The 21,167-nt window shown below is 42.0% G+C and overlaps 9 protein-coding genes across 9 annotated transcripts; all 9 read left to right on the forward strand.

Annotated features, from left to right (window-relative positions):
* Positions 1–553: 553 nt before the first annotated feature.
* TbgDal_IX7540 (hypothetical protein, unlikely) lies at positions 554–880 on the forward strand (the record flags this gene model as incomplete). The annotated part of the gene is made up of 1 exon (XM_011778642.1): positions 554–880. One exon carries the CDS (start codon positions 554–556, stop codon positions 878–880), a length of 327 nt encoding a protein of 108 aa, XP_011776944.1.
* A 3,215-nt stretch (positions 881–4,095) lies between these two features.
* TbgDal_IX7550 (hypothetical protein, conserved) lies at positions 4,096–5,778 on the forward strand (the record flags this gene model as incomplete). Its single annotated transcript, XM_011778643.1, has 1 exon — positions 4,096–5,778. One exon carries the CDS (start codon positions 4,096–4,098, stop codon positions 5,776–5,778), a length of 1,683 nt encoding a protein of 560 aa, XP_011776945.1.
* Positions 5,779–6,927: 1,149 nt separating this feature from the next.
* Positions 6,928–7,299, forward strand: TbgDal_IX7560 (conserved hypothetical protein, unlikely; the record flags this gene model as incomplete). The annotated part of the gene is made up of 1 exon (XM_011778644.1): positions 6,928–7,299. One exon carries the CDS (start codon positions 6,928–6,930, stop codon positions 7,297–7,299), a length of 372 nt encoding a protein of 123 aa, XP_011776946.1.
* A 36-nt stretch (positions 7,300–7,335) lies between these two features.
* Positions 7,336–8,820, forward strand: TbgDal_IX7570 (hypothetical protein, conserved; the record flags this gene model as incomplete). Its single annotated transcript, XM_011778645.1, has 1 exon — positions 7,336–8,820. One exon carries the CDS (start codon positions 7,336–7,338, stop codon positions 8,818–8,820), a length of 1,485 nt encoding a protein of 494 aa, XP_011776947.1.
* Positions 8,821–9,505: 685 nt separating this feature from the next.
* On the forward strand, positions 9,506–10,117 carry TbgDal_IX7580 (hypothetical protein, conserved; the record flags this gene model as incomplete). The annotated part of the gene is made up of 1 exon (XM_011778646.1): positions 9,506–10,117. The coding sequence occupies one exon, from the start codon at positions 9,506–9,508 to the stop codon at positions 10,115–10,117; it is 612 nt and encodes a 203-aa protein (XP_011776948.1).
* A 1,397-nt stretch (positions 10,118–11,514) lies between these two features.
* On the forward strand, positions 11,515–15,552 carry TbgDal_IX7590 (protein kinase, putative; the record flags this gene model as incomplete). The annotated part of the gene is made up of 1 exon (XM_011778647.1): positions 11,515–15,552. One exon carries the CDS (start codon positions 11,515–11,517, stop codon positions 15,550–15,552), a length of 4,038 nt encoding a protein of 1,345 aa, XP_011776949.1.
* A 2,040-nt stretch (positions 15,553–17,592) lies between these two features.
* On the forward strand, positions 17,593–18,114 carry TbgDal_IX7600 (riboflavin kinase, putative; the record flags this gene model as incomplete). Its single annotated transcript, XM_011778648.1, has 1 exon — positions 17,593–18,114. The coding sequence occupies one exon, from the start codon at positions 17,593–17,595 to the stop codon at positions 18,112–18,114; it is 522 nt and encodes a 173-aa protein (XP_011776950.1).
* Positions 18,115–18,695: 581 nt separating this feature from the next.
* On the forward strand, positions 18,696–19,397 carry TbgDal_IX7610 (hypothetical protein, conserved; the record flags this gene model as incomplete). The annotated part of the gene is made up of 1 exon (XM_011778649.1): positions 18,696–19,397. One exon carries the CDS (start codon positions 18,696–18,698, stop codon positions 19,395–19,397), a length of 702 nt encoding a protein of 233 aa, XP_011776951.1.
* A 256-nt stretch (positions 19,398–19,653) lies between these two features.
* TbgDal_IX7620 (hypothetical protein, conserved) lies at positions 19,654–20,916 on the forward strand (the record flags this gene model as incomplete). Its single annotated transcript, XM_011778650.1, has 1 exon — positions 19,654–20,916. The coding sequence occupies one exon, from the start codon at positions 19,654–19,656 to the stop codon at positions 20,914–20,916; it is 1,263 nt and encodes a 420-aa protein (XP_011776952.1).
* Between the last annotated feature and the right edge of the window lie 251 nt (positions 20,917–21,167).

Below are 21,167 nucleotides of genomic sequence, written 5' to 3' on the forward strand. Positions count from 1 at the left end.
GGTTTCCTGATTGCTGTCAAATCCACACGTTTTTGGCATGTTCTGCCGCATTCAGAGAACAATATATATATATATATATATATATTTCGTGAGTATGCGGAATGAAAAAAAAAAGAATATACCATGCGTTCACTGTCGTTCATTTTCCAGTAAAAAAAAACCGGTGGAAGGAATTAAACAGAGTAGGGAAACAAAGAAAGAAACAAGCAAACACAACAGGAAAATAAAAGGAAAGAAAAAAAGAGGGAATACACAATGAAAGTCATTGGAAGAGTGGGGCATGTGGGAGCGCAGTTGCTGTCTCTTTTTTTTCTTTTGTTTCTGCTATCATCATCATCACCACCATTTCATGTTTCTTCACGGACAATCGTATATATTTATAAATATTTATATATTTATACTTATATTTCTATATTTTGTTTATTTATTTGTGTTTTTTAGTTACACTCTTTTTGTGCGTGTGCGTGTATGCCCCATGTGAATTTGTTTCTATTCACTCTTTTCCTTACATGTGTTAACAAACAAGCATTGGGGCAAAATGATGCATTGTTGAATGGAAGGTAAGAAGATTCAAAGGACAACGGAACAGAAAGGAAAATTAAAAAAAAATGAACGAAACCAAACTGAATGCATCCAAAGATGGGAAACAAACAAAAACAGGAACAAAAAAGAAAAAAAAAAGAAAAGAAAACATCAAAATGGAAAGAAGTTTGCTGCTTTTCATTATTCCTTTCCTCATTTCCCTCCCTCTTCCTCCTTTTTTTTTTTTTCGTTCCTCCTGTTGATCTCGCTGCGATTTATTCATTTTCCCCCTTTCCCAATATTTCCCCTCTGCGGTGTTTACTTCTTTCTTCTTTTTCTTTTTTTTTTCTTCATATAAATATATTTTATTATATTTTATAGATAAATAATGTTAACATTAACAGTTAATACTCTTCCCATCCTTTATTGGCTGTTTTTTTTTACCCTTCCATTATTTCCATATGTTTGTGTTTGTTGCTTTACTACGGTTAAAATTTTTGTTAATGTTATTTTATTACAAATCTTAAACTCAACTTATTCTATCTTCTTTTCTTTTTTCTTTTTTCTTCTTTCTTCTTTTTTCTCTTTCGCTATAATATAATTAACTTTTACTACTGCAATATGTTGGTTGAAATTAGTTTCAGTCCCACACGCACACGCTCACAAATCAATCATAAACTGAAGTGAAAGGGAGTAATAAAACGGAAGGTATAAAATAGATCAATTCACAAGGAAAAGAAACTAAAATTATTTAAAATAACTTCCACATATTCATACATACATACATACACACAAAAAAAAAAAGAAAAATAATTGAGAACAAAAAAAATTCATTAAAGGGAGAAACGTCTTTACATCGGGTTAAAACCCCTCCCCAAGAAAATAAATAAAATCAAAGGAAAAAAAAACACTGTGTGAGTCGGTAACTCGACATTAAACGGGTTTCGTTTATTTTTTCTTTGATTTTTCTTTTTTACTTTTTTTTTTTGTTCCCCTTATTCCACCTTCAAAAAAAAAACTTTCTCTCTTTTTTTTTCCTCTTTACCACACAGGCTTCTGCGAGCAAGTAGAAACACCAGTTGCTCTTTAAAAAAAAAAAAATACAAAAAAAAAAGAGAGAAAAGAGAAACAAAATAAAAAGCAACACATCAAAGGAAGCAAAAAAAAAAAGTACGGCGAGTCAAAACGTCAAATACAAAAAACAAAAGGTGCAACTAAACTTTAAAAAGATTTTTTTTAAAAAAAAAGAAGGAAAAAAACAAGAAGTCAGTCGATTCCACTCATTTCAAGGAGACTAAGAACGAAAAGACAACAAGAAAGAAAAAAGTAGTGCAGAAGGATTGAACCGCGGGGCCCGCCTACAAGGAGGACGAAGCAGGGAAAGTAAAACAAAAGGGATTTTTTAAAAAAAAAAGAAAAAAAAGTTTATTTATATATTTGTTCATTTATACCAGTGACCGAATTATACAAGTCAAAGCAAAGCAAAGCAAAGCAACAAGTAACAATAACAATAGCAAAACACGCCCGCACAAAGTGCAAAGGAGGACGTTCAATACATTATTTTTGGTCACTGGGACTGGAAAATTGGATAAAGGAGGCTGAATCAGAGGACTTGCAGCGCGACTCCACCAAAAAATAAAAATAAAAAAAATTTTAAAAAAATCAACACGCATACATTATAAAGCAAATCAAACAGGAAAAAAGTTTTTTTTTAAAAAAAAACAAAGCAAAGCGAAGGAATATATATATATATATATATAATCACAAACTTTACCTTGCGCGGATAAACATACGGAGCAGGGAGTAGGCGAGGCGGAGGCCGGGAAATATTTCATCATTTAGTGGCAGCGGCTGGCAACAAAAAAGGAAACGGAAAGTTGCGAAGGAAACTGCGACTGGTAGGCGAAGTCGCCAGCGGCCAGCAAATAACGGAAAGTATCGAAGCAGCAGCGGCAGCGGAGGTGGCGGCGGTGGCGGTCGTGGAAAAAACGAAAAAAAAAGAGCACTGAAAATCCTTCACAAGGAGGGGAATAAACAAGTAAATAAATAAATAAATAAATAAAAGCAAAAGCATTTATTTATTTATTACCAAATCAACACCAACAACAAAGAAGAACAAAGCGGTAACGGGAATTTGCAGGGGTTTACGGGACTTTTTCTTCTTTTTCTTCTTTTTTTTCTTGATCTGTTCATTACCGTGCTACCACCATTAATAATATTATTATCATCACTATTTATTATCGTTGTCGTTACTAACTCTGTATCTTGTTGGTTTTTTTTTAAAAATAATACAAAACAACAACAACAACAACAGAAGAAACGACAACAAATCAAACAGGAAAAAGTAAAAAAAGAAGAGAAAGCACACAAAAGGAAAGAAAAGTGAAGAGAGAATAAGAAGGAGAAAGCGGAGGTGAAGAAAAGAGGGAACGTGTTGTTTACATCTCCCCAGACATATAAATTATTTAATATATATATATATTATATTTATATTTATATATCTGTATTTGTCTTTACGCATTTGCGTATTCCACTCATTTCCCTGCCGGACAGAAGGGTTGCGAGGAAAAAAAAAAGAGAAAAAGAGAAGATAGAACATCAATACAAATTCATCAGTACCCAGTAGTTTTTTAACAAACTAAGAAAAGAAAAGAAAAAAAAGGGACAACCTTATTCACGGACAACAAACGGGGAAAAGAAGTAGCGATAAAAAAAAAAAGAAAAGAGGTGCGAGAGTGAAAGAGGAAGAGAAGGAGAGTGGTTACATCCGATCAAAGGATTCAAATAGTATAAAAAAAATAAAATAGCAATAATAGTAAATATATATATTAAAAAGAAGAGCACAATTAGAAAATACTGCTGAGGTAGAAGAAGGGGAAGGAGAAGGAGGAAACAACAGGGAACTTAACGGGGAGGAGAAAATATTACTTATATATTGCCTCTTTTGTTGTTTATTTCCGTGACGCCATCCTGTCAGCGTGACGTGTAAAGGGAGTTACTAGTTTTATTTTGTAGTTTGTTTTTGAATAGAGCTGGGCGGGGGGAAGTGATTAGAGGGAAAACAAACAAACAAATAAATAAATAGAGAAGAAATCCTTTATAACTCAGCAGGTCCGTGGCAACAGCAGATAACTGCTGCTGCTGCTGCCACTGCTGTTGTTGTTGTTGTTTTTCTTCTCTTTTTCTTGAACTCTTCTTTTTAATTTTCCCATAGTTGTTGTTCTCGACTCGTGTGGTATTCCTATTGCTCTTGTAGTTGTTGTTTCTGCGATTGCACTCGATCTGTGGCGATAAAGGGAAAGGAGAAAACGTAGAAAAATAACTATTCGGTAACGTGAGGTGTCAAATTGGATATTATTATATAAACGGTAGAATTTTTTTTAATTTTTGGAGCTTAGACCCGTGCTTTCACGTGTCGCAGTGACCTGTTTCCAGAGTTTAACGAATAGGAAGTGAATTCAGTAGACGAAAGGGGGAAAAAAAAGAGGATAAATTTCAAAAACATATTAACGTTGTAGAGGAGTGCGTTTGAGTGGGAAGTTGGTTGATTAGTGGTGTTTAACTTTTCAAATTATGGAGGGCACTGGCGGTAAAGTTAAGGGACTAAGCTCATTGGAACTCAAGGCTTTGAGTGTCCCCTTTGCGTTGCGTTTCCTTCTGGGTGTGGAGTGTGATGTTGTATTATGCGTTACAGAGGTGGGAAATCGGCGACCCTTCTCCATTAGATTTCCGAGCCTTTCCAATGCATTCAAAGAGTTGTTGCAGTTGTGCGCCTTACGGTATGACCTCTCTTGTGAGCATTATGACGATTACAGCCTCTTTACGGGAATTCTAAAATTCCCAATACTTCGGTACATTGACTACATACCAGGTGCTTTACATATGGAAGAAGTCCTCGGGTGCTTAGGCGTGGAATCGATAAGGTCACCGAAGCGTTTGGGAGAATCCCTCCATGAATTTGTGGCGTCCTTCATCGACTACAAGGACTACCAGCCAGACGCGGCACTTGATCCGTTGAATAACGGACTGTATTTAACGTTAGACTACGGCCTTTCCACAGCCACGCACAGTCACCTTGTGGAAATACAGTTTCATAGGGGATGGGATGTTGATGCAGCTCTGCGAGAGTTTGAGGAATTTAGCAGGTTGACAGCAAATGATATCCGCTTCATCGATGAAAACAATAGAGGAAGAGGTGGTGTGCTCGTTATGCCATCAACACAAGACGCATCAGATTTGTTTGAGCGTTATGAGGACGAGGACTCCGATGACGAAGGTGAATTGCTACCTTTTGTGCTTCGTCCTGTAGCCCCAATGGTGCCTGTTCCATCGGTGGAGGATTCAACGCTGAGAAAACACCGTGAGCAGTACTGGAAGGAGATTGAAACCTTCTGGAAGCGTTTCCCGATATGGAGTAATACGGTGGTTGTTTCCAACCTCTACGATGGCGCTACACTCGAGGACGCGCTTCGGTTGTTTGATGGACTTGCTATTGCAAAAGCCACAATGGTGGAATGCGACACCCCCGCGCGCCGGCGGAAGTTGTATGTAACGTTTGAGACATCTGCCGTGGCGCGCACGGCTTTGTCGTCGGACAGCATGAGCACGAAAGGAAAAACTCTCCGAGTTCAAGTTTCTCCCCCGTTCCTTAATGAGGAGAGACGCGGCCGTGTGATTGAAACGATTTCTTCGCCCACCTCATCTCCATCATTGCGTAGTAAATGCTATCCCACCGGACTCACTGGTTCTCCTAACTGCACTACAGCAGAACCTGAGGGGGCACACAATGAACGGAAAGAGACAGAAGGTCGCCGGCGGGATGCACACGCCGTATCGGGCAAAAGTAGAGACTCTGCGCCCGCGTTAGTGAATACTGAGTCTAAACATAACGCGTATACAACGCCCAAGTTGAAACCCAAGACACCGGATGTAACGTGTCAAAGCCCTTCACCGGTATCGTCAACCATGAATGCAAACGCCAGAGAATTTGTCCCTTCGTCTGCCTTTCATGCATCCACTCCGACTACGAGCGCATATGTCTCACCTGTGCCTTTAGTGTGTGTGAGTGAAGTCCTTTTGTCTCCTCCTGCGTATTCTCTTCATGGAAGTTCTGTACGGCAGGACGTTGGGTTGGGTGGAGGACCTCCGCCACCTCCACCGCCGTACACTGCGCCTCCTCCATATGGCGTTGCTGCGGTGCAAACTGTTGGTATGTTTCCATCTCATGTGCTTCCCCCACCGCATCAGTCAGCATAATTTTATTTCTCTTTTCTCTTTTCTTTGTTTGTTTTTTTCACTGTTTTTCGCAATCGCTTCATTTTTTCGTTGGGTTTGTCTCAAAACAGGGGGAGAAGGGAAAGAAAAAGGAGAAAAAGGACTCTTGTGTGTGTATATATATATTGTGTAATTGTTTTTATTTGATATTTTTGTTACTTCCATGCCCTTCTTTTTTTGTTTTTTCCCCTCCGTTTTGACTTCCTTTTGTGTTTTACCACTACCTCGTTTCATAGCACTTTCTCAAAAAGAAAAAGTGAAAGAAAAACAATAAATATTTGTATTTATATTACCATCACTGTGTTGGTGTATGTGCTTGTTTCTGTGTTCAACTTTCCCCCTATTTCTTTCCTTCTCCTCTATCTCCCCCGAAGCTCCCTTTATATATATAAATATAAATATACAATTATACTGAGTGGTAAATATGTCAATTCACTACGCGGGCAATCATCTTATATTAACTGTGCCGCCTTTTTTTTTTCTTGACGGTCGGTGTGTTTTTACGATGTGAATATCCGAAATGTCATCTTTGGGGCAAGACTTATCTCTTGTTGGTTATTTCTTTTTTTTTTTTTGCGCACGCATGTTTTCTTACGTGTGTGTCACGAGCGAAGGAAAAAAAAAAGATAAAAAGAAGGAAAATAAAGGTGTTTCCGCATATCAATATAATATTATATACATTTTTACACTTCTGTAATATGTGTGTATATATTTATTTGTTTTGACATATGTGCATATTATATTATATTATATCATATTATATTATATTATGTGACTATGCTTATGGTGACGGGAGCCGATGAGATGGTTTTGAGCACTTGTTTTTGTGCTGCTTTTCTTCATTGCTTGTAGGCGGTTTGATATCTGTGAGGCTATTTGAAGTATTTTTCAGTAAACCTTTTCGCTCCCTTCCTTACTTTTTGTTTCTTCCATACTTCATTTTTTTTTTCTTTTTGATGCACATGCTTTCATGTTTTTCCTCCTCGACTTAAAAGGGGAAAAAACTAATGAAAGAAAAAAAAGGCAGGAGAGCTTGAAGAAAGGAAAGGGTGTTGTTAAAGAAAAAAAAAGGATTCTGGAACAGAAGGAAGGAGGAAATTGATGAGATAATCTGCATAATAATAATATTTAATGGTCCTGGTTTTTCAAATCAGTTTCCATATAGACAAAGAACTGAATTGTGTTGAGATGTTTCTTTTGCTGCTGTTGTTGCGAGAGTTTAAGCACTTCCCTCACATCACTGGACTACACAGTGTGATTGTCTTCATTAATGAGTCTATCAACGACTTTCCTGTCGTTTCTTACATGAAGCTGTTGGGAATTACACTTATATTAGCATATTTATTCATATATTCTTTTGTGTCTGACTTTCATTTCTCCTGTGTGATGCGGAACAGGAGTTTATTTTCCCTTTTCCACATATACATGCTCATAAGTATATACATATATAAATGCGTACATTTGTTTCTAAAATGCCCCATCTTTACAGTATGCTTTTCTTAATTATGACTTGGTCTTGCCTAAAGGTGGAAGGCAAGGATGTATGCTGATGAGGAGGAGAGTCGTTTCACTGGCAATATTCATACAATGCCTTCGATGACTGCAAACGGTAAGAATAAGGAATCCGCAACGGAAACGACAGATCTGCTCAGGAATGGCGGCTCCAAAGACGATGAAAATGTAGGTTATACATCAGCCTTCACGCAAACAATTGTCGTTATGCGACATGGGGAGAGGCGTGACGGGTCGGTGGATGCGGAACCGGAAGCGGATCCTCCTCTTACAGAACAGGGTTTAGCAAATGTGTCAAACGCAGCAACAGAGCTTCGTAACATTCTTGGAAGCAGAACAACACAGAATTTGCAGATTTTGACCTCACCGTTTTTAAGGACTATGCAGACAGCTGAGAGGCTGCAAAAGTGTGGAATAGGTGTAAGACGGCAGCGAATTGTAGACAACAGCCTTTGTGAGGTGTACGGGCCATTGAGAATTAAAAGTAAAGAACCACCCCGCTTACCCGATGATGTTGTGGTGTCCGGACGTGGGTCGCTGCCTCTGTGGGGGGAGTCCCTCGAGTCAGCAACAAAACGGTTTGCTGATGCGTTACAAATGAACTCACGCACATATTCGGAAGCGAATCTACTATTCGTAACACACGGCGATGCCTTGGGTGCTATCGTTTCTGCACTCTATCCAATGCGGATGGTTTATGAGGCGGAATACCTCTCTTTCATTGTTCTGCGGAAAAATAAGATAGAAAACAGCTTAGCAAGTGGATGCCGTGAGTTTGAACTTGTGGCTTCCAAAGGTGTGCAATGGATGATCACAGGTCCGGAGGATTGCGACCCACAAGAGTCGGGTCATGCAGCTTCTGAGGATTCCGCTTTAGGCAAGAAGAGCGACCCTTTCGGGCAACCGAGAGGTGATTCACCTCTTCACATTTCCCGCCGCCCCTTTGGAGCTGAAGACGGTGCGTCACCCATTAATTCACACAACCTCTCCAATGAGGAGGGCCGCGGGTGCTTACTGGATTTTTGGTTACTTTTTGTATTTCGCGTGTTGGCAGTGGCGTCGCAGGCACCTCTGTTTTTTTTCCTTGAGACAAACCTTAAGGATGCTGGCACGCATATCACTGTTGTTTTGTTACTCGAGTTGATATTCTTTTATGCCTCCACCACTGACGAGAGATATTTTGGTTTTTATCAGGCGCTCGTAGCTGTTGAGAATTTTCCTGCAGTTTGTCGGCGAAGTTACAGGTCACTTTCCGGTGGTCACGGTGCGAGCACCCCTCGACCCAATGTACTGTTAGTACTTTGCGCCGCGAGCTTAAAGTGTTTTGCCATTTTTGCTATTGCTAGCGGTGCTGCCGCGTTTTTAAGCCTTTTCCCCGGTATCCACTTCACAATGTTTGATTCGTATAAGATGATATTCAACTCATTCTGGAGTGCGCTACTGGTATTGTTTTTGCTCTTATTTAACTTTGTCCGTGTATACTGCTACGTGTCGGTAGCTTTGGCGAGTTAATGGTTCCATTGGCGCGTGTGTTTTTGATCTCAATACTCCCAGAAAATAACGCAGCTACGCATTTAGAAAAGGAAAATGAATAAGGCGGTGGGGTGCACTGCACATGGTATATTGAAAAAAAAAAAGGAACAAAGGTAAAATACGAGTGAGGGTATCTGAAAGCACTGGGCGAGATTATCATTATTATTATCATTATTTTTTGTCGAGGTGCCGCCCGTATTTTGGGTGCGTACGTTTGTTTTCCGCAGTTCGAGACGCGTTGGGAAGACGGTGGTCACCGTTAGAGAATTAATGAAAAAAAGAAAGCAAGGGGGTCTTAGTGTTTTACAGAGAAGACGGACAATGAATGCATGCTCACGAATGCATATGTGCGTCTTTCCTTTTTTTTTCTCTCTCTCTCTCTCTCTCTGTGTGTGTGTGTGCGCATACGTGCTTGTATATATATGATGGAGCTCACTGTTGACGGTTACACTTTTATTTATGTTAAGTCATGTGTCACACTCCACTTATTGTTTCATTTTTCTTTCAGCATTTAGGTAGGGAGGATTTTCAAGCGCTTAGGTAAATAGAAAACTGGGAGAGTGGTGTCGCCCGCTTGTTACAGTAAAGTAGTTTGCATTTTGTGTGTGTGTTATACCTCCTTTGGCTCTCATATAGCGCTCGATTATACTCCAAAATTCTCTTCATGCAAACCAATGAACGTGTCGTCACTACTGTGGACGAACTGACATCTCGTGTTGCGCAGCGTTCAAACCTTTCCGGCGACGCCGTTCCCTTTACACCTTCATTTCTTCAAGTTCCAGAAGCGTCAACAACCGTACCAACTACAGTAACGCAGCAATCAGGAGTAGTAACGGTGGCTCATGTGCGTGAAAACGGAGGGAAAGGGATGAGTGAAGAGGGAAAATTAAAGAGGAGAAACCACAACAGCAAAAGCGGCAATAGAAAGGCAAACAGAGACAAAGAACGCAAAGAGGTCTCCACGATTTCACCACAACAGCATGGTGGGGAGAGTGGTGGGGATTTGGAAATGTGTCAAGAGGAAATTGTCAAAGCTTTGACATTGGTAGCACCCATTTACAATGCACTGGAGGGTATGACTGAAGACGAAAAGTTGCTTCTTGAGGGTTACTTATGCAACTCGGGAACGAACAATGAAAGCGAAACATACGACACTTACGAAGATGATCGTTTATTTGTTAACGACGATGATGGGATTAACTCGGAGGAGGAAGTGTGGATACTCCAACAGATGATGGACGCGGATGCACGGGTGTGTGAGCAACACGAAGAGTAAAATTTATGAGGATTATTATGGGTTTTGTGGAAGTGAAAACGCAAAATAAACGGTAGGAGGAGTTGGCGAACGAATTAGAAGTGATGTCCATAGAGATGTTGTTAATAAAATTATGATGTAGGTGAACATTACCATTGAAAGGTGCAGGCTGGGGCCGATGATTTTCTGTTGTGTTTTCTCCCTTGCATTACAAACTCTGGGTTGGCGATGGTGATGAATTGGACTCCGTGTGTGTGTTAGAGAGAGATATCGTTGAAAGTACAAACTAAGGACGATAATCCCTTTGATTGTTAGTTATTTATTTTTTGGTTTCGTACGCAATTGAATTATTGGAGGTCTGCCCTCACTTTTGTTTGTGGGTTCCTTCAGGCGGTATCATAGAAGGGGAAGAAACACATACGTATTTTGGTTGTCTATTAGCCACATATTGGAGCAATGTTCACAAACGAGTGAGAGCAAACAAATACGTACAAAAGGGAAAGAAAACAGTGCATAAAACAATTGCTGGGCTTAAACCCTATATATATATATATGTGTATTTTTTAATATTTATTCTGGACTTTCTCTTCCCTACCGTAAACTGTTCAGATGCAAGCGTTTAGTGGATGCTAGTTCAGGGCCAACCACCGATTATTGGTTTACATTTCATTTGAAATGTTGTTCCCGTGACACAATCCATGTCGTGACGCTGCATCTTGTTTGTTCAAAGCAAAATATGGTTTTCGAACCTTTCCCTCACTGAAACGTCTTGTTTTCAAGTTTAATTGCTGTTTGCCTCGTATTTTTCCTCTTTGTGTTTCGTTGTGCTCTTTAGCGTTACTTTCCGTCTGCGTCACCTCACTCTTAAAGTTTCGGCTGTTCACTCCCTTCGCCAACATGACGCACAACAAACCTTTTCCCCTTTATATCATGAAATGATGAGTTGCGCGTACGGAACTGCAAAATGTTGCACTTACTTATTTATTTTCTTCGGTATATGTTTTCTACTTTTGAATAGACGAAGCTTAAGTAATAGAGGAAACAAATAACACTAAAGACGGGTTGGTGGTTGTTAAACATTCATTTAACCCCCTTCAGGCTACCCCGGGCCCTATCGGGAGAATTATATATATATTGTTCTGTGTGGTGGTACATTGTGACGAGTAAAAAAAAGCTTCTGTTGACGGCAAGAGGGGTGAAACGTTTATATTTGTGGATAGGACGCGGGCGGGAGCGAAAGAGTGACCAACTATATAGGTATTTATAGTTGCGTGTTAACGTCGATTTTATTTTTTCTTAATCTTTATTTTTAAACAGGTTTTTTGTACATTTGTTGTTGGCTTGAGAACAAGCCCTCCACTGTTCTTTGAACACTTCTCGAAATCCAGTCACTGGTGAGGTTGGGGCAATCTCAGGTGATGTGTGCCTTAAGGGATATCGCGTCAACTTCACCTTTAGGTGATGCCATTCGTGACCGCGTTAAGGGAGGTATAATTGTTACTACTGGTGAGGGAGCCGGTTCTTCTCCAGCCTCCACAATAAACTCGAGCCCACTTGGGATGGGCAGAGGAAGTGATGATAGTGCACACAGCCCCCGCTCTGGGAATCCGCTCGGGTGGGAGGGGCTGGAGGGACAGTCCTTGCCGTTCTTTGGCATGAGGTCACGGGATGGGACGGATACCTGTATTCACTCACATTCATACGACCAACCACATGTCTGCCCAATATCTATGGAGAGAAACCTGAGGCCAAGCAGTAGCGTTTCGTGGTTATGTGATGAAACCTTGTCGGAGGGTTTAGCCGGCTCACCGAAATCATCATTCTCTCCACTGGTTGCTTCTCCACGGTTCGTCAACCTTCGTGATTCTGTGGTTGCGGCCTCACCATTGGACTATTCTGAAGAGCACTCACCGCGTTTCGCCAGTGGCCCTTCTGAACGAGGCGGTTCATTTTGTTCACAGTTTTCAGACAACATTGCATTAGGAAAACAGTTGCAAGGTGCCCTCGCAAACCCAACTCTGTGGTGCTCCAAGGAGGAATCACCTCGTAGCACTGCGCCGTCGCCGCACTCTCCGCGTGTTGGCTATTCGGGAAACTGTCTGGAGAGTCCTGATCTCAAAGTTGCCTCCGCTTCTCAACCAGGTCCCGCGGCCCCCTCGCATGATCCATGGAAGAAAGTACTACGTTGTCTTACAATTACTACTACATTGCAAATGCTTTTATTCGTAGTGGTGTTTGCGACTCATTACTTTGTGACTACATGGGTCTTAGTACAGATTCAGGCAAAATGCACAAACAGCAGTTTAGCACCAGCGCGTTGCCACGCATTTATTGGGGACCGCCGGCCTCACCGTCTTGGATTCATCACCACGGAAAACTTCACTGTTGTTGGCACATTGTCAGGTTTCGTAGCCACAGCTCTTGGGGTGATGATACTGCGGTATCTACTGTGGCATACGCTGCGTTCCTTTTCGATGGGGACAGTAAGTTTGATTTGCCGTGTGGCGCCTTTGCTACAACAAGAGAAGGATGCAATTGTTTACCAACTGCAGGAGGCGACCAGTTTTTCAAGGAAAGAAGCTTCAGATGCCGGCAACAAGGAAAGGAGTGAAACCTCTCAGCCAAATGATAAGAAAACCGGTTACGCACCCAATCGTTTATGTGACCATAAAGGAGGTTCCACCAATTTTGTGTTGGACTCGTCTTGTAACATTCCAAAAGTTAATACCAGATATGAAAATTTCCACGAATTGGCTGGACCTGATTTTGCCGGTGGTCGCGTCCCCCTGCGTGCGGTGCGGTCACACGAGATAATCCCTGTCTCGTCTTCCCCTCTTTTAAAAAATTTGGATCGCTCGAATAAATTCTCGACACCGACTGCAGTCAGGCACAACTACTGGTCAGTAAGGGAGGCGAGGGCTTCAGATTCCACTTCCTTGAGCACTCAGCAGTCTGATGCATGTATCGATGCGTTTGCACTACCGCGCCCCCGTGAGCTCAAAGTTTGCTGCGACGTGGAAGGTCATCCTCTGAAGACGAACTTGCACAAGCACGCAGACCCTGATAAGTTCGATTCCGCTACAACGAACTTCTCTCAGGAGGTAACGGGTCGGAAAGAGGATGCACAAGAGAGCTCATCATGCAAAACCAAGAGTGACTTCAGCACAAGTAATAGTGACCAGTTGTTGTTGGAAACATTCGGTAGCAAAAATGCGATGCTTAGCAATAGTAGTTTCTTGGCACAGCAAGTTACATTTCTTGTATGCCGATTGTTTTTGCCCGCATTGGACCTGGAAATGGAAGGCGTCGTAACGACGAAGAGGTTAAGAGCAGTGCAAGCAATGTCGCAGCAGTTCACGGAAGTTGTGCTGCGTGTGGCGAGGGAAGAGTTTGGTGTTCCATTTGATATTCGGTTGGACTCAGTTGTGGTGACGTTTCACACACCGTCAGGACCGAATTCTGTCAATTTGGTGAGACCACGTGATTGTGCCTTTCGTCTCGTGTCGGAACTTCAGAAGTTGGAGTCACAATGGGCCCGCACGTCCTCGTTGCCATTTGTTTGGGGAATAGCCATGCACCTTAGCCAACTATTGGTTGGCGTCATCCGCACGCCGTCTGGTCGCACATCATCCCTGTACGGTGAAGAAGTGAGGTTGGCATACCGCGTGACCGAACTTTGTCGCATTCTCGACTGTCCATTACTAATGTTGCAACCATGCTATGATGTTTTCCGCGTCTGTGTGACCGCAGTTCCCGTTGACGTGATACACCGAAGGACGTGTGGCGGAGATGTTCGGATATACTTATACGACCCCAAAGCACCAAAAGAAAGGGAATGTGTGGGAAGTTCCCGTGAGCAGTATGCCCCCCTTATGGCGGCCTTTGGGCTAATGTGTGAGAAAAGGTTCAGCCAAGCATCCGAGCAGTTGGAGAAAGTCTTGGAGTTAGATCACAACGCCCCGCGGCTACACAGGCTTTGCAAGTACCTTGCGCAGGAGCATGAAGGGGAGAAGATGAACTCTTCTCTAAGTGACATTACCAGGTACGTGCGGGAGGGCCCACAGTGGTGTGCAGTGGATAGAGAGGCTAAGAAATTTATCCGAAAGAAGATTGAAAAGGCAGGAATGAGTATTGACATGAATGCCACTTCGCTTTCCGTGTCGCAATACCCATTTAACGATGTGGTAGAACCGGGTTGTGCGCAGGAAATCAGTGAAGAGTATCGTTTGTTGCACCGGGTGGCAAATAGTTGCGCTATGATGGACTTGTCACGATTTGGGCAGTGTGAGTGCCACGTTTCCCCGCAGTATTATGCAGCACCAGGAAGTTTTCAACCGAATGAAATACAGTCGGAATACGCATTGGTGACACTCCGTCAGAATACATTGATGAATAGCAGCATTACTCGTGATGTTTGCATCGTTACGCACCAGCGTAGCTCCTCCGCCTGCGGTGTGATGCCGGAGTGTAACTACAAGAGTGACCGAACCATTGCCGTCGTTGCGCCTCCCCATGGCGAAAATACAATTCAAAACGGTGACTGTTATAACAAAGCAGAAAGACTTGAGTTTGACATTTACGGACCAGTGGGCGCAGGTTCTTTCGGCAGGGTTTATAGAGGACTCCATCCGGATGGCAATATTGTCGCTATAAAGGAATATCCGGTGCCAAGCATGGATGAAAACAATCCGGAAATTCAATCCACATTATCAGAGATTCGGATGTTATCGGCTTCCCACCACAAAAACATTGTTCGGTACGTCGATAGATGCTTTCAAAACGGTTGTTTGTATATCATCACTGAGTTTGTGTCTGGAGGGTCTCTCGCAGCACTCGTTGAAACATTCCACGGCCTCCCCTGTGACATTATCAGGCGCTATACCGGTGACATACTCCGTGGGCTTCAATATCTTCACGACCGCCAAATCGTACACCGGGACATATCTCCGAACAATGTGCTCGTTAGCATTGATGGAGTGTGTAAACTGAGTGATTTTGGTGGTGCCGTGGAGTGCGCGATGCAACCACCAACTTCTGAAGATAACGTTACACTCACCAGTGATGAAAAGAGCCCCACGAGGAAGCGTACGATGGTGCTCACCACTGAAAGTGATTACTGCTCTACCGGTTCCACGACGCTGAAAACGTGCTTCGGCACACCTGTGTGTATGTCACCAGAGGCTTGCATGGGTGTAGTGGATCCAAGGAACGATATTTGGGGACTGGGAATTACACTTTGCTTTTGTGTTGCCTGCAGTTACCCGTGGTCACAGGAGGACACAGCCGATGTGCGTTCCTTCATTAGTAAACTACGCCGTGGGTGTATTAGCCCGGAGCCGCCTTTCGACTTAATGGACGTTCACTTTGCTGATTTCGTTCGGCAGTGCCTAAAGCGAGATGCGAAGGATCGCCCATCAGCATCTGAGCTTTTGTTCCATGACTTTATGGTAAACTAAAACCAATGGATATCGTCTAGTTAACCTGGTGACATGTAGCAGCGGGTTGGACATGAAAAGGAGGAGGTGGCAACGACACTAAAGGAAACGTTACTGAATCACCGGATTGGTTTTGCTGCTTCGCTATGAACTTCAATTCATGACATTGCGATAAGCCGAAGATGACAACAAAAGCAAGAAAAAGGAAAGGAGAGAAAAGTGCTCTGAAATGGAGAGTAAGAGGAAAGGAGAAGGAGGAAGAGGAAGAGGAGGAAAGGGTTAACATACAATGTCAGTGATATAAATGTGGTTCCTTCCACAAATGACGGCATGTAATGGCTTTACATTTCCTGCACAGCGTGGTCCTCATGATGGGAAAAAAGAGGGAGTGGAGCGGGTGTTGTGTGCTGTTGGTGCTACGGATACGTAAACAAACACATATATATATATATATTATTTGTTGAGAAGGTTTATTTTTTCCCCCCTCTGTATTTAACGAAACGGACAACTTTGTTCGGTTCCTTCTGCGGGGGATATCAACACAAAATTCATAGATGAAACTGGGAAAGGAGGAAAGCAAATGCAGTCAACGTAACAAGCTAAAACAACGGTCACGGCGTGCAATGCACATATTTTAAGAACGTGTGAAGAAAGTGCACATCTTTTACCTCCGTTTCATTATCATTAATATCATAATAATACTATTTTTTTTGTTAGTTTCGTTGACGTTTTTGTTGTTTGATTCCATAATTTTTTTTTTTACCTTACCCTACTTTAACTACACAGTGCGACGCGTCTATCAAATAAAAAGTAAAAAAAGGAATATTTGTTGTGATTACCGTTAGAAAAAAACTGGTTTGAATATATATATATATTTATGTATGTGTATATATAATGTGATATATTTCTTGAAGAAGCGCGTGGGAACGTGGATGTGAGGTGGTGCAGGAGGTAGTTCCTCTTTTTTTTTTTTTTGTATCAGTTCCATCAATATCTCCATACAATATAAAAAAAAACAAAAAATATACCGAATCGTTTATGAATTAAATTAATGTATGCGCGTTCGATGTTGTTTCCGAGTTATATATGTGTATCTATATTAATAATAATAATAATCATTATTATTATTATTATTATTATTATTATTATATATATATATATATATATATATATGCTAAATTTGTTTTCTGCAGTTTTTATTAAGGCGGTTGACATATTTCTTGTCTTTCTTTCCCTCCGCGAATCTGTTTAACATTGTCACCATCGTGACGTCAATAATGTCGAATTCTTTGTATATGCATAAGTGATTCAAAAAGATGGTGTGTGATCACATAACCATTTGGCGTTTTTCATTTTATATTATTGTTGTGTATGTACATATATATTTTATTACTTGTTTATTTTAATATTTATCATAAATTCTCGTTAGGGTATGACTGACCTTTCTGTTACTTTTCTTGTGTATATATGTGTCTCTTTATATTACCAATACGCGCTAGTGGCCGTCTGGAGGCGTGTACATTAAATAAAATAAAACTTGTTTATATGTTTATACGCGTAGCGCAGCGTCCGTGTGGGGGACTGAGAAAATGGAGAAGTGGTATTTTATTTCACTATGTCGATTTCGCCCTTTTTTAGAGGAAGAAAATAAAAGAGAGAATGCTTAAATACAAATTTGTGTACAATTCGAACTCTTCTCGTCACTTGTCTTTTTTTTTTAATATATTTATTTGTGTTATTTGAGTAGTGTACAGTAATTGGAATGACATTACTCCACTTAATTATATCATTACTTTAATTCATTATTGCTTTTAATATCATTTTTTTTCTTTTTAAATAAAGGTTGTCGAGTGCCAACACCAACGAAAAAAAAACACGAGGAAAAGGGAGCAATAGAACAGGCGTGTAAACGTCACAGCAGTATTTGTACTATTATACGTTTCCATACAAGAAATAACTAAAGCCTTTCATCATAAAACAAACTAAAAGAAAGGGAAGGATATACGTACGCACACAAAACGACAATTACTAAACATTTTGAAGAGAAAAAAAAAGCAGTAAATGCGACAAACTGGAAGTTTTCAGCCGTTCTTCTTGCGTGGAAAAGTAGTGCATGGCAAAGGTCGGGGAGGTTCACAACTTGGTTTTCCAACCGCTAACATTGGTCTCGATAAAGATGTTATGGAGTGCTTGCAACCGTACAAAAACCTTGTGGTTTATGGATGGGGAACTGTTTCACAGGTCCCCGGAAAAGAGCGAGAGAGTTTCGGTCCTTATCCATTTGCCGCCTCTATAGGATTCAACATGCAATTTGATGAAAAAACACTTACCGTTGAGCCATATTTTTTGCATGAATTTGGTTGGGACTTCTACGGTGCCGTTGTGAAGATAATTGTGCTTGGGGAAATCCGAAGCATGGGTTCTTTTCATTCACTGCAGGCGCTAGTAGATACTATAAAAAGTGATGTCCAATTTACACGGGACATGTTGCAAAAACCGCAACTTCAAGAGTTCTCGCGTCACTCATTGTTTGAGTCACCCTCTTCCACCATTCCGTACTTCGAGGATCTACCCGATGAGTGAACCCTCAATTCTTCTCAGTCATGGTGAATATGAAGTTGAGACTGAATGGTAAGAGGAGGCATCCTTATTATTATTATTATTATTATTATTATTATTGTTTGTCTTATTTTATCGTCAAAGTTGATACATATATCCGACGAGTCGCGTGCGTGTGTGTGTGTGTATATGTGTGACAGTGTATTGACATCGCAATACGTGCTTTGATGAGTGTGTGCATCACATTCTCCTTTATCCCCTTTTCGTGTAGCGAAAAGCCATATATTCGGGGAGGCGTGTGGGGCGCAGAGAAAAAAGAAGTAAACTAAAGTGACAGCGGTGAGCGAGTTGAAATGAGTTTGTAGTCCCCACTTTTTTGACCAGAGGGAGAAAGAGAAACAGTTTTCGCAGTTTGTGATTTATTTTTGAGTTGCTTGTTGATGTTTGTATGTGCGGTTAGGTTTCGCTTCTTCTTTGTGCTTACGGTACAAATGTTTTTATACCTCCTTTTTTAACCATTTATATTAGTATCCCCTTTACTCATTTTATCTTGTAGAATCCTATTTTGTGTATATCGTTACTATCATTATTATCACTACAGCTTGATGTACAACTCTGGTGGGGAGGTGCGCTCCTATGCTCAGCGCGTGTTCGCCTTGTATAGTCGTGAAAATGTTCTTTCAGTTTCACGCTTCTGCCTTGCCTGGTACGTATTATGGGGAAAACAACCGAATCCAACCGTAACGGAACTACTCTTTGGTCGGTGTGATGCCTCTGGTGATGGAAACGTGACAACATATCCGAAGGAAATCTCTGACGAGGGTTATGCGCCCCCCTTGAGGGGCTCTTCAAGTGATTATTGTAAACGACCTTCAGGTGTTAACACCGTCGCGGTTGGTGCTTCAGTGCCGCCCAATGCAACTCTACAAAGACGAATATCTGAGGAAGAGTTTGTACGGTTTGCTGTTGCATATTATGACTCCATGGGGAATGACGCCTCAAACTTGAGTGACGTGCCGGGAGCAGCAAATCCATTTCATGCCGTCCCACGGGTTGCGCATTGGGCCCACTTCATCGCACTGGCTGGTGACAAGGGATATGTGACGTTACAGGATATTTTAGAAACGGAAAATGTTGCGTGGCTGCGACCCCCTGGACATGAAGATGGCGATGTGAATCCAAAAGGTGTGCGAGGCGACGGACGTGCCGCTTTACTCTCCCACGCATTTGCTATTGCAGATAGTAACAAGGATGGAAAAGTAGTATTTGGCGACGTGGAAAATTATATGCGACCATTATCATCGTGAAGGAACTGCGGTAAGTTATATTTTCCCTACTGCGCGCGTGTTCGTGTTGTTGTTGTAAAATATTGCGATGGGGTCGAGAAAGGAGTAAGTGTCTTTGGAGAGAGACTACTTTCTGACCCAAGTTTCCCGTTAAGTATGACTCTTTTCATATGCGCTCTACTCCGTTAACAAGCGTCTCCACTACATTTACCGTAGCTAACCAATACACGACTACCCGTGCACATTTCTCCTCTGTTTCTTCACATGAAGGAATCACATGCCGGAGGTCGGCACTCAAGTTTACTGGTATGATTTTGAGGACGCTCCACCTCCATGGAAGAATGAGGAGGAACTGGCGAAAATGCTGGAGCTAAGCTCCTCCATCGAAGGTCCAATCAGTGATGCGCGGCATATGCTTGTGCAACCCCGTGAGGTATATATTAGCATGCGTACAAAACTACGGAACAGACAACAACCATGCAATAGATATTGGAGCATTGTTCTTGAACCACACTTCGGCCCTCTGCTTGGAATGAATATGGTGATGCGCGAGTTGAAAGTGGAAATGGTTACTCGCGGGGAAGCTGAGGAAGCAGTGAATGGTGTGGTAGAGGAGTTCAACGCAATGAGTCAATTATATTCTGCAACGGATGGTGCAAATGACGGATTGGGTACGGCGCTCTCAGGGAAGTCTGCACAAGCTATGGATGTGAAGGTTGCTCCTTTTCTTGAAGTGGTCAGAAAACTTTGCGAACCTCGAAACTTGGACGTGGTTGAATGGAACAGGGATGAGTTGCGCCGCAGGGGACGAATTGCTTTCACGGATTTGCTGTATCACAAGCGTGTCGTAATGATTGTAGATACCTCCAAACCTCATTTCTTGATTTGCCTTCCCGTGACGCACAAGAAAAGACTGACAGACAAGAGAGAAGTGTACTGCATGCAATTGCTTGCTCCAACTGCCAGCCCTGTCCCTTGGAGACGCCTCACGAAATACGCACTGGTGAGTCCGCGGGCGCGTGAATTTGTTATTATTACCATCACGAAGAGAGACAGCGTGAAAAACAGTAATTTGTCTAGCGACGTCATTGGTGCTGCACCTGAGGCGAAATCAGCATCGCAAAAAGATTTGGAGGATGGGGAGGACGGTGATTATGACGATGAAGAGGCTGAAGACGAATATGACAACGATGATGATGATGAAGAGGATGACGGGGATGAGGATGAAAATAGCAATGACGGTGACAACCGACCTCGTAAGCGTGCACGCGTCGCTGATAGCGTTGATAACTCGGAGACTGACTCGCTTAACAACAATGAAGATTACCCGTTTTTGAATGAGATTGACGCATACGAGAGGATGAGAACCGGATCAGCGCCAATTTTTTCTGCGGAGGACCGTGTGCCGGATGACCCGTTGTTCAATACACCAGTTGCTACTTATCGAAGGGCGTCGCGTGCAACTCGAGAGGGGCGTGATTGGGTATATCGCTTCACCCACCAAAATGATAGGAATAAACTTTTCGCTCTAACTAATTGATAGTGCACCGTTCGTGTTTCCGTCCTTTCTCCTTCTTACCGCACTCCCCTTTGTTTTTCTCGTTGAGCAGCGCAAAAGTAATTACTTTTTTTCTTTTCATTTTACCAACATTGTGCGAGGAAAGGGAAAAAAAGAATCGCGGTTAAAAGAATAGAACGAGGAAATGAAATGACACCCAATCTGTGGGGAGGCGATGCGGGAAAGGGGAGAAGTGGGTTTGCGAGAAGGGAATGGGAGATGAAGTCATTCGT

The sequence above is a fragment of the Trypanosoma brucei genome, chromosome 9 (genome assembly GCF_000210295.1).
Source record: "Trypanosoma brucei gambiense DAL972 chromosome 9, complete sequence".
NCBI classification, from domain to species: Eukaryota; Euglenozoa; class Kinetoplastea; order Trypanosomatida; family Trypanosomatidae; genus Trypanosoma; species Trypanosoma brucei.